This window comes from Henckelia pumila, chromosome 3 (assembly GCF_033568475.1).
Source record: "Henckelia pumila isolate YLH828 chromosome 3, ASM3356847v2, whole genome shotgun sequence".
Lineage (NCBI taxonomy): Eukaryota > Viridiplantae > Streptophyta > Magnoliopsida > Lamiales > Gesneriaceae > Henckelia > Henckelia pumila.
Genome location: NC_133122.1, coordinates 58,429,835 through 58,443,094, shown reverse-complemented (window position 1 = coordinate 58,443,094; position 13,260 = coordinate 58,429,835). Strand labels below are relative to the sequence as shown.

At 34.4% G+C, this 13,260-nt stretch overlaps 1 protein-coding gene across 1 annotated transcript; it reads right to left on the bottom strand.

The window, feature by feature from the left end:
* Positions 1-2,609: 2,609 nt before the first annotated feature.
* On the bottom strand, positions 2,610-3,656 carry LOC140887953 (transcription factor MYB4-like). The gene is made up of 2 exons (XM_073295589.1): positions 3,278-3,656; positions 2,610-3,106 (listed from the first exon to the last, which is right to left on the bottom strand). The coding sequence occupies exons 1-2, from the start codon at positions 3,538-3,540 to the stop codon at positions 2,719-2,721; spliced, it is 651 nt and encodes a 216-aa protein (XP_073151690.1). The 5' UTR covers positions 3,541-3,656; the 3' UTR covers positions 2,610-2,718.
* Between the last annotated feature and the right edge of the window lie 9,604 nt (positions 3,657-13,260).

Below are 13,260 nucleotides of genomic sequence, written 5' to 3'. Positions count from 1 at the left end.
AAGTTCTGTTTAGTAGGTGATCCGGGTAAGGGTCACTACATTCCGATGGCGCAAGTTTTGTTGCATTATTCCAGCTAACAAATCATGATTCACGTGTAAGACTTCGTGCACCGCATGAGTAAATCGCCGAACATAGTCCCTCAAACATTCTCCTTCTTTTTGAATGACTGTGAACAAATATGCTGCTGTTTTTGGGTATTTTTTGTTAATTGAGAATTGCTAGATGAAGCAGTTAGTAAATTACTCCAAATTGGCAATAGATCCAGAGGGTAACTTATTGAACTATGTGAGTGCTCTTCCTGATAATGTTGTTCGGAAAATTTTACAGTATGCAGCATCTGTGATATCATACAAATCCGCTTTCGCGTAGAATTTGTCAATATGGTCTTTGGGGTCACTCGTTCCATCGAACTCAGGTAAGCTGGAGATTTTGACTCCCTTTGGTAATGCTTCAGATAATATGTCATCAGTGAAGGGGCTTCGACGTGACGGCAAAATTGCGGACATATTCTCTCCAGTTACATGTGTGCGAGATCCATCCTTTCGATCTGGATTAATGATCTTGTTTTCGCCAAAAATGTCATGAACTGTGTGAACACTTGCTTCACCGTCTTTTTGAGTAGTATTTTTCTTGGTCCCCCCTTGATCTTTATCATTCACTTTAGACTTATCTTTATTTGGGTCTCCGTTATTAGGGTCAAGAGATGACGAGCCTTCAGTCTGAGCCTTTTTCTTGCTGCTTTTGCGCTTGCGGGTTTCTAGGTACTGAGCAACTGCATCTTTTGCTGCGAGTGCTGTTGTGTTTTCCATTAGCGCAGTCAAGTCTTCACGGGTGAGAGTAATACTCGGCGGTGCGTTTCCATTGTTAATATTTCCTTCAGACATTTTTGAAGTAATATGTGTTCTCAATGACGTAGTGAACGGGTTCCCACAGACGACGCCAAGCTGATGTAGCCAAAAATCACTTGTACTCGACACTTTGCTTTCGCAAAATCCGGAGTATGAATAATTCCTTGTACGTTCCCTTGGAAGATCTTCAGTGGGTTGTTCCTACGCCACAAAACAACGTCAGAGGAGCCGGGAGGGTTCTCGGCGAAGGCTCTCCGACGCTCAAGTCAGCGATTACTCAAGGAATAATAATCGAGAGTAGAGCGATATAATGCTTAAGAAAGTGTGTACCTTAATAATGAGGTGACTTGAGCTATTTATAGATATTCGGAGAGTTTTCACGGGCTTGAGCCTTTTATGGGCTTTTGTAGAGTTCAGAGTCTGCTTAATTTAAATATATATAATATTTAAATAAGCTTGGGCCTCAAAAATATTTGGAGTGGACCTTCATGATTGGGCTTAGGCCCAGTTGAAATTTCAGGTGTAACCTATCAGTAACTATATATAGTTTTTGATAAAAACGATAAGTGATATCGGATGCCCGGCTGTATAAATTAAATTATAATATATATATATATACCATTATATTGTACGTGTGCATACACTGGACATCAAACAAATGATGGATCAAAGATTGCGGTAGTGTTTGTGAACACTGTGCATAAGACGGCATATTATTTATGGATACAAATAAATCAGGTCCTCCCCGTTGACCAAAATAATTCTTTTCTAACAAAAATTATTAGTTTTAATTTTAAAAATATATTCAATTGAGCCATTTATCGATCTGAACAATTATAAAAACATGAAAGAAAACATTCCGATTTTCGGCGTGAAATATTTTTAGATTAGTCTTAATGTTCCCATGTGTTCCATTATTTATATTTTGTCTCCATGTTTTGTGACTATATATATATATATATATATACTTCTATTAGCATAACATATACTTTCTTTAAAAAAAAATAATATATATTTTCTTTCTAATTCTTTTTTTTTTTTTTTTGCTAATTTGTAATTAATTGATTGGCCACCGACCATGATTACGTACTTGCAGATCTTCCGAGGACACTCACCTCAATCATGTAACTGCAATGCTCAAGTCAAAATTACCAAAGGGAGAGCTATTGATGATGACAAATTAAAGACCAAATTTTACAAGGGTCGGATGATTTAGGATCCTGATATAATAACGATTAATCAATATATTTCGATAAAGTCATAATGTAAACATCGAACGAATTAAATTAAAGCAAGTATGAATAATTCAATCGATATCTTATAATCTTCCACACGATGCCAATTCAATTCAGACGAGAAAAAGGTTGAAATTTGAGGCGCATAAGTTAACACGTTGTGGCATGGCTAAAAAATTCTTGATATGTTTTTCAACTCGATGAACGCGGTCAAAACATTGCATGGATCATCAGAGGTTCTCAGTCGAGAAAGATTACCGATCTCTCAAATTCGAAACATTATGACTGCCTCTGATTTTATTGGGATTTATCACATGCGCCGAAGTGCTAATTCTACGACTCATAGACTAGCTAAATTTGCAATTTCTAGTCCTTATTCGTGTATTTGGATTTCGTTTGACTTCCCTTCTTGGCTTGTACTCGTCGATTATTAATGATATGTTTTCTCGTTCAAAAAAAAATATTCTTGATATGTTTGAACAATCACACAGCTGATTGACTAATAATTTCTGTAAGAAACAAATGTAAGCAAATGTTTCCCATTAGCTAGCTAAGCTTAATTAATTAGCTTAGCTTGAGCCTAATAAAAAGAAAGAAAAATCTAACACTAAATGAAATCAAATGGTTAAATAAATCACAAAAAAGCTGGCGATCCCGTTAGCTCCTCTGCGTCGTTGAGCAGTTCAAGCCAAAAATCCATGCTAGAATCTCCGCCAAACAAATTCTCCTCCATTCGGAATTCCAGTTCCAAATCATTCGCAGAAAAGACTTCCGACCAGAAGCTTTCGTCCATTTCCAGAAAGTTCTTGTCTTGATCATGGCCGGAATCTGCGGCGGCCGTCACGGAAGAGGCGTCGCTTGCCGGCGAATTCGGCGGTGACTCGTAGGGGATGTGGGATTCGGGTTTGGGTTTGGATTCGGGTCGGGGATTTCTGGCGACCCTTTTCTTCAAGTGGGTATGCCATACATTTTTTATTTCGTTGTCTGTGCGGCCCGGTAATCTTGCTGCCATTACTGACCATCTGCACAGTCGAGATAAGGTAACATGCACGTTAGATTCCAATATCATCTCCATTATTATATATATATATATATATATATATATAACAAAATCAAGATTAATATTTTTCTACTATAAATTAAATTAATTAGAAGTAATAAAAATGTGAAAGTCATGAAAGGGTACTACACACTTGTTCCCCAATTCTTGATGCAATTTGATGATGGTTTCCTCTTCTTCCCTTGTGAAATTCCCTCTCTTAATATCGGGCCGCAAGTAATTCATCCACCGGAGCCGGCAGCTCTTCCCACACCTCAAAAGCCCGGCTCGTTTGGGAAGGGCCCGCCAATTGCCATGGCCGTGCCGATTGATGAAATTGACGAGAATGATGTCTTCTTCTGCTGTCCACGGGCCCTTCTTCAAGCCCATTTTATCACAGCATGGAGCCCGACCCATTTCGATCAAGATTCAAGCTTCTTGTTTATATATATTGTTAGTATACTTTCTTATGTTGTTTGTTGCTGTGGGGGAAGTGTTTGAAGTTGAAGCAGAGCCTGCGAATGAAAGTAATATTGGACGATTGGAAATACTTTAGAGGTGTGGTGTGGTGTGGTTTATATATCTTTGAATGTCCATTAATTTAATGCACTGGGGCCACATCTTGCGATCAAATGGTTTTTTTTGAAAAATAAAAATAATAATAATAATAATTTAGTGAGGACCAAAAAAAAAAAAAAAAGAAAAAAAGGAAATTTCATGAAGAGTTCGGGCCCATAATTTCGAGGAAAATGAAGGCCTGACGCTATGATGGTGCATAGTGGTCAAAGATGCACGTGAAGATTTTTGACGTCCATTTCTTGTATTAAACTATTTTATACCCAATTATTATACCGTGTTGTATTTGTATATATGTATATACATGCATATGTGTATGATCATTATTGTTAAATATTAATCTCTTATATATCTATACTATATATATGTTGTATTTGTATATATGTATATATATAGTATAGATATATAAGAGATTAATATTTAACAATAATGATCATACACATATGCATGTATATACATATATACAAATTATATATATATATATATATTAACTAACTAAGTAATTATTAAAGTTTGAATAAAAGAGGATGTTCTGATGTATTTTTTGATAAATTAAAAATAATTTTTTTTTTCAAAATAGTCATATCACTTCTTATTTGGAAATTATCATAAAAGGCCATAAACGAAAAATATAAATGATATATTTATTCAAATTTTGTGTAAAAAAAAAATCTTATGAGATACTATAATGAATTAATTTTATAAGACGAAATTTCTATTCGATTCATAAAAAAATATTATTTTTCAGTTCAAATATGAAATTATTAGAACCATTCAACAAATGTAAATTTGTAATGTCATATCATGATAGATTTGCTGTGTGTCAAAGGGTTGTAACTAACAAATGATTGCTAAGTTAGTATGTCTATCTATAACTTTAGATAGTCAAACAAATTTTGTAGTAAGCTTCAATGCAAAAGGTTATATGTTATTTGAATGTCAAATAAGGGTACTTGTCGGCATAATAAATTATGATTTAATTATTTAATTGTTTATAGTTAACTCTTATTTTTTTCTTAAATTACATATGTTTGCACTTTCATCATGTGGTCTTTCAAGCGTTGTTTGTTAGAGCACCCGCCATTAAACATGAGGTTATCTGTTATTATAATTTATAGTCCTCTCACACACACAATGCTTGTTTGTATGTTTTTTTCTAAATTAATTTGATTTATATTAAAATAGAGATAATTTCATAATTATAAAAAAAAAAAGTTATACTACAATTAAAACTGGTAAAGATCATTAATTATGATTATGTGTTAAAATATAAATCATTAAAATTATGATTTGGACAATACCTAAATGTAGGATCTCATTAACTAATTAATATATAGTATATATGGATACATATAAAAAATAATAATAAAGTTACACCCGTGCTATTATGTACATGTTTTTTGACCTATTGGTAAAAATGTTTTATCCTAAAGTAGAAAAATTAATACGTAAAATATATTTTACTCTTAACTTATTAATTTCATCACAACCATATAAGTGGCGTATTTTTATTTTTATTATTATTTATTCCAAATATATAGACATGCATCGACCAAATGTAGTAATTTTTTCTCGATCTACACTTTACAACATACCTCATTTAATATGAGGTCTTGTAACCAGAAAATATAACAAACTATGTAAATAGTCGTTATATAAAGATAAAATTAAAAATTATTTATATGATTGATATCTACGATAATTTTTTTATATACATGAAAAAAAAATATGCATAATCGAGACGAAAATAGTATACACCTTGAAATAATTAAGGGGATAAATTACTGCGGTTGTGTGGAGTAGAGATGCACGTGGATAAGGACAGTTGGCAGCCAAAGTAGAGGCCGTACATTAGATTTGAAGAATTCAATGTCCTAATTTGGAAAAGTATCGTGTGCTACTGCTGACGTTGAACTATTCATATTCAATATTCTTTAGAAGATAATTAAAGTCAAAATAGAGTCAAATTATGTGTGTTTCCATGAACGAGTATTTGTTTTTTTTTTCCTCAGAGAAATTAAATACTGAACTATATAGTTCCCACTGTTCTTGCCCTAATTTTTTTAAAACCAAAACTGAAAAATAAAATAAATATTGGAGCATTATATAATAGGCATATATTGTACTGGGTTATTCGTGTGCACATAATAATTTTTAAGTGATTTAATTTTTTTTAAACTATTAGATTTAGATAGCTAGGAATATTCCCCCCTTGAAGATTTTTCAATTGAATTTATTATTTTTTTGAAAATCTTTAATTATTAATCCCGATTAAATTCAAAAATATAGATGAGACATATAATATTTTCAGTAGTTTTGAAAAATGTTGGAAGAATTTTTTTTTTTAAAATATTGGAAAAATGATGAGACATATACTTTTTCTATCTCACTGATTTAGGTTTATATGTGTTTTCACACAAATTAATAAAGTGTTTGGAAAAGGTAAATTTTATTTTAAAAAAGTGTTTTTCCAATTTTTTCCTTTATTTAATGAAATTTTTTATAGGATAAAAAAATTGTACAAATAAATAGTAATTATTTATGAACAATTTTGCCATTTCATATGGGAGGCATACACGTATAAAATATATAAAGATCTAGAGTTTATATTACAAAAAATCTGAGAATTTTCTATAAGATTTTTTAATGATTTATTAGCATTTTTATTTAAATAAATTGTTTCTATTATTTGTACACTTATCAATTTTCATTAACTTTTTTATGTTAAAAGTGATATAATCATTAAAAAATATAAATTATGAATAACTATAAAAAAAACATTTTAATAAGTCGAGGTCATAATTTAATTTTTTTATTCAACACAAAGTATGTCAATATCACTTCGTACTGCGAAAACATATAATCTTATATATCCAGATCTCACCAAATTTAAATAAATGTCATATCATTTCTCACGCAACAACTATTATAATTAAAAACCATACATTTTTTAAAATATATCAATAAAATAAATCAATATATTATGTAAATATAATTTCTAATTTTTTAATAAAAATTTAATCATACACAAGCACGAATCGCGTATTAAAATACACATATAATATATATACGTGGACGAATTGGAAAAAAGCTAGTTATAAATTTCATTTTATTATTATCGAATCCACCGAGAAATACAAAATCTATAAAGAAAAATCGATCTGAAAGTCAATTACACAAATTATTGGAATTTATATTATTAATTGAATAATAAAAGTCAAAACAGGGGAAAATATAACAGTAATAATATTAAATTTGTTGTCCATGACATAGATAGCTGGCCAAAATTTTCAAAGGCCAATATGTATTAAAAAAATGCACCTTTTTCTGATTGTTTTTTTTTTTTTTAAATAAGTGAAAGTAGGAATCCGGGAAATTAAATTTTCTGGTTTCTTTTATTATATTTAAGAATTAATTTTCTGGCTTCTGTATATTTGTCTGAAAAGTGCAAAATTGGCCCAGTATATTTGTCATTTTGCGATTTTGGTTCTCTATGTTTTCATATTTCAGTTTTAGTCTTGTATGTTTCGATTTTTTGCAATTTCGGTCTTTTTTATTCGAAAATGCTTACATAGCACTGTAGACGTCAGCTCCACATCAGCACTGAATTGGTGCCACGTCAGCGCCACATCGGAAAAGGACTAAAATTGCCAAAAAAATAAAGATAGCGGAGTAAAACTGAAATCTGAAAATATAAAAAACTGAAATCGCAAAGTGACAAACATATAATAAAAAAAACAATTTTCCGTCGTTTTTATATATACATGCGCAATTTTTTTTTTAAAAAACTATTATTATTATAAATAAAATAATTAAAAATTGGTTATGACACGATACCTTCTCTATCCAAACACACCTCAAGTCGCTTACAGTGAAAAGTAAAATATATTATGGAATATATGTTGTATGCTGTTTGACCAGTATCATTTTCATTTGCCAGTTTACATATTTTTTTGTGTAATTTATTTAATATGTAACGCGTAATATTATTATGTTTTAATAATATGATTTAGCTTTAAACAAAAATAACAGGAAATTTAGACTACTTGTATATTGAAAATCATGTATCCATATTTGCAAATTTAGCATTTTATTATATTTTGCTAAAATAATATTATCATTTTAAACTCGAAGCTAGAAGTGTCAAAATTGATTAGATTCGACGGATTGGCCCATCCCGCCATATAAAATAGATAAATTATGTTGAAAATTTTTTCAACCCATCAAATGGGGGTTGGCCCGCCCGCCGCACATAATGATGGATCGTGGTATGTTGCGGGTTGACCCGTCCCATTCTAAAATATGTAGCTAATGAGTTGCGACGAATTATAAGTCGGCCCACTGTTGATCCCAGGTGCGACATCACGAGATAAAAACTATGGAAATTGAAAAATAAATAGACACCAAGATTTACGTGGAAAACTCCCAAAAATTATTAGGGTAAAAACCACGGGCAAGACCAAAAGATTTCACTATAATATTTGGAGAATTACAAGCTCTCTCTGTGTTTCCAAAGAGACATTCACTCTCTTAATACAGGAAAAAACATATCTCACAAATATATATAGAAATATAGGAGATGAAATACACTCAAGAACAGAAGAATGCTTGAGGCTAGGATCAACAAGTGGTATCAGAGCCTTGTCATAAAATTTCTTAAAATTCTGAGTATACTCTATGGTTGCAGCTTTGACTGATCTTCCACATCAGAAAAGATTTTTTGAAGATTTTATAAGGCAGGATTCTTGTAGTCAAGATGACGGCAAAATACGAGATAGAAAAGTTCAACGGAAGCAATTTTTTGCTGTGAAAATTTAAGGTGCAAGCAATTCTAACAAAGGAGCGTTGCTTGGCAGCTATTGAAAATAGACCGGCGGACGTCACGGACGATCAAAAGAGAAATGAGATGAATCACAATGCTATTGCCAATTTGCACTTGGCTATAACGGATGAAGTTTTGTCAAGTATCTCTGAAATAAAAAGTGCAAAAGTTATTTGGGATACTCTGGCAAAACTGTACGAGGTCAAGTCACTACACAACAAAATTTTTCTAAAGAGAAAGCTTTATACCTTCGGATGACGGAATCCTCATCAATGACCGATCATATCAATACACTGAATACTCTATTTTCACGGCTCACGTCTATGGGGCATAAAATAGAGAAAAAATAACGTGCGGAGCTTCTACTTCAGAGTCTACCAGATTCATACGATCAGCTCATCATCAATGTTACCAACAATGTTCTTTCGGATAATTTAAATTTTGACGACGTCTTAACTGCGGTTCTTGGAGAAGAGAGTCGTCGAAGGAACAAGGAAGATATGTTGGCAACGTCGAATCAAGCAGAGGCTTTACCGATGACGAGAGGAAGATTGACGGAGTGTGACTCCAGTGGGAGCCACAGATATGGTAGATCCAAGTCAAGAAGTAAGAAGAAGAATATTTACTGCTTTAAATGTGGCGGTAAATGGCACTTCAAGAGAGAGTGTACGAAGAGCATCGAGAAGGGATCTCAAGGAAATGTGGCCAGTACTTCAGGCAGTGGTGAAATATTATTCAGCGAAGAAGCAACAGTTGCAGAAGGCAGACACAGGTTTTGTGATGCATGAATTATGGATTCAGGAGCGACGTGGCACATGACGTCAAGGAGAGAATGGTTCGATCAGTATGAACCAGTCTCAGGAGGATCTGTATTCATGGGAAATGATCATGCCTTGGAAATCGGTGGGGTTGGTATCATTAAAATCAAAATGTTTGATGGTACTATTTGCACCATACAGGAGGTACGACATGTGAAGGGTCTGACAAATAATCTTTTGTCTTTGGGCAATTGGATGATATTGGGTGCAAAACCCGTATCGAGAAAGGGATCATGAAGATTGTGAAAGGCGCGCTTGTGGTTATGAAGGCGGAAAAAGTTGCTGCAAATCTGTATGTATTGTTGGGGGAAACACACAAAGAGGCAGAACTAGTTGTTGCATCAATTGGTTCGGGAGAAGAATCAATAGTGTTGTGGCATAGAAAGCTTGGGCATATGTCAGAACGAGGAATGAAAATTCTCTCAGAACGGAAGCTATTGCCGGGGCTTACAAAAGTGACTCTACCCTTTTGTGAGCATTGTGTTACCAGTAAACAACACAGATTAAAGTTTGGCACATCTACGGCCAAAATCAAAGGCATATTGGAGCTGATTCATTCTGATGTTTGGCAAGCACCAGTGGTATCCCTAGGAGGAACGAGATATTTTGTCTCGTTTATTGATGATTTCTCTAGGAGATGTTGGATGTATCCAATCAAGAAGAAGTCAGATGTTTTCGAAGTCTTCAAAGTTTTCAAAGCGCGAGTTGAACTTGATTCTGATAAGAAAATCAAGTGTTTGAGGACTGACAATGAAGGAGAATATACCAGTGATGAGTTTGATGCATTTTACCAGCATGAGGGCATCAAAAGACAGTTCACGACGGCTTACACGCCTCAGCAGAATGGAGTGGCAGAGCGGATGAACAGAACTTTGTTGGACAGAACAAGGGTCATGTTGAGTACTGCGGGTCTACCAAAGTCATTTTGGGCAGAAGCAGTAAAAACCGCTTCTTACATCATCAATCGTTCTCCTTCAATGACGATTGATTCGAAGACTCTAATGGAGATGTGGACTGGCAAGCCAGCTGATTATTCTCGGCTACATACATTTGGAAGTCCGGTGTACGTTATGTACAATGAGCAAGAAAGATCAAAGTTGGATTCTAAATCCAGAAAGTGTATCTTCTTGGGCTATGCTGATGGAGTAAAGGGGTTTCGCTTGTGGGATCCTACTGTCCACAAGCTTATCATCAGTAGAGATGTTATCTTCGAGGAAGATAAAGTGAAGGGAGACAAAGACACACTAAATTCAGAAACTACTATCATTCAGGTGGAAAATAATACAGACGAAGATCAAGTTTTTTGTGAAGCAGTACCAGAGCATGAGGTACAAGAACCAGTTGAGTCAGAAGTTTCCAAAGTGAGGCAGTCAACTCGAGAGAGAAGACCACCAGGTTGGCTTTCAGATTATGTCACTGAAAGCAACATTGCATATTGTCTATTAACAGAGGATGGTGAGCCATCGAGTTTCCATGAGGCTACTCAAAGCTTAGATGTATCTCTGTGGATGACAGCGATGCAGGAAGAATTGGAAGCATTAAACAAAAACAAAACTTGGGATCTTGTTATAGTACCACGAGGGAGGAAAGATATCGGTAACAGATGAGTCTATAAGATCAAGCGTGATGATAATAACCAAGTGGAGCGGTATCGTGCAAGATTGGTTGTCAAAGGGTACACTCAGAAAGAAGGCATTGACTTCAATGAGATATTTTCTCCTGTGGTTCGACTGTCAACAGTCAGGGTAGTATTGACATTGTGTGCGATGTTTGACCTACATCTAGAACAGCTAGATGTGAAAACGGCATTTTTTTCATGGTGATCTTGAAGAAGAAATCTATATGCTCCAGCCAGAAGGTTTTGCAGAAGAAGGCAAAGAGAACTTGGTTTACTTGTTGAACAAATCTCTGTACGGTCTCAAACAGGCGCCGAGGTGTTGGTACAAGAGATTTGATTCCTATATCAGGAGCCTTGGGTACAACAAACTCAGTGCAGACCCTTGTACGTATTTTAAGAGGTCTGGTGATGATGATTATATCATTTTGTTGTTGTACGTGGACGACATGTTGGTAGCAGACCCCAACAAAAATCGGGTCCAAGAATTGAAGGCACAGTTGACTAGGAAATTTGATATGAAGGACTTGGGACCAGCAAACAAGATTCTAGGGATGCAAGTTTACCGAGACAGAAGCAATAGGAAGATTTGGCTTTTCCAAAAAAATTATTTGAAGAAAGTCTTGGAGCGCTTCAACATGCAAGATAGTAAGCCAGTTTCAACCCCTCTTCCTATTAACTTCAAGTTATCTTCTGAGATGTGTCCTAGTAGTGAAGCAGAGAAGATGGAGATGTCTCGAGTACCGTATGCATCAGTAGTGGGAAGTTTAATGCTCGCCATGATTTGTACAAGACCAGACATTGCACAAGCAGTGGGAGCAGTCAGTCGGTATATGGCGAATCTTTGACAAGAGCATTGGAGCACGGTTAAGAGGATCCTTAGATACATTAAGGATACCTCGGATGCTGCATTATGTTTTGGAGGATCAGATTTTACACTCAGGGGCTATGTGGATTCAGACTATGCGGGTGATCCAGATAAAAGAAAATCTACTACTGGTTATGTGTTTACAATTGCAGGAGGTGCAATCAGCTGGGTTTCAAAACTGCAAACAGTTGTGGCGTTATCTATAACGGAGGCAGAATACATGGCAGCTACTCAAGCTTGCAAGGAGGCAATATGGATTAAAAGGTTATCGGAGGAGCTTGGGCACAAACAAGAAAAGATTCCTTTGTTTTGTGATAGTCAGAGTACCTTGCACATTGCAAAAAATCCAGCCTTTCATTCTAGGACTAAACACATTGGAGTTCAATTTCACTTATACGAGAGGTAGTAGAGGAAGAAAGTGTGGATATGCAGAAAATCCATACGAAAGATAACATTGCTGATATTCTGACCAAGCCAGTGAACACGGAGAAGTTTGAATGGTGTAGATCCTCAAGTGGCCTCGCAGGAACGTAAGCAGTGGGAATGACAAGATTGAAAGGATGCGTGGAGATGTGTTTGATTCTCAATCAAATCTCCAAGTGGAAGAAATGTAGGCAAATGTGCACATGTTGTTTGAAAAGTCTAACTTGGCAGGTGCAATAAATGTGGCAAATTCATTCTTGAATTTGCTGCTTGTGTTCAAATTGCATGTTCAGACGAGGGATCAGCTCTATAAATAGAGCTCTTCCCTCGGCATTTCAGAATCATCCCAGCCTCAAGCATTCTTCTGTTCTTGAGTGTATTTCATCTCCTATATTTCTATATATATTTGTGAGATAGATTTTCTCCTGTATTAAGAGAGTGAGTGTTTCTTTCGAAACACAGAGAGAGGTTGTAATTCTCCAAATATTATAGTGGAATCTTTTGGTCTTGTCCGTGGTTTTTATCCTAATAATTTTTGGGGGTTTTTCACGTAAATCTTGGTGTCTATTTATTTTTTAATTTCCATAATTTCTATCTCGTGATGTCGCACCGGGATCAACACCCACCTCATAGTGCATTTTGACACATCTACTCAAAGCATGTCATGGCTTTGGGAGACTCCATTTTGGTAATCATATAGGCTGATCTAATATCAGTCAATTATGGAGGCGATTAACATAACATTATTTTTGTTTTGTTTTTGTCCTTGCATATGCAATAAACAATTTCCTTTTTCTTTTTCTTTTTGAAAATATGTAGAAAATTTATTTTCTTAGAAATTAAGAAAGAAGCATCTGTTGGGAGTTTAAAATGTTTTTCAAGAGAAACAAAAACACATATTCTGGAAGGGATAGTAAAATTTAATTTTAATTAATTGAATTGCCTGAAAAAGAAATTAGTAAGTCGTTTATTTAAATCTTTTTTAGTTATATCACTTCTTATATGAAATTAAATC

What these genes read in the sequence shown, in the direction of transcription:
- LOC140887953 (XM_073295589.1), bottom strand. Translation starts at nt 3,540, where the DNA reads ATGGGTCGGGCTCCATGCTGTGATAAAATGGGCTTGAAGAAGGGCCCG. An exon ending in CATCAAGAATTGGGGAACAA is followed by an intron (nt 3,107 to 3,277) that starts GTGTGTAGTACC and finishes TCGACTGTGCAG; the next exon opens with ATGGTCAGTAATGGCAGCAA.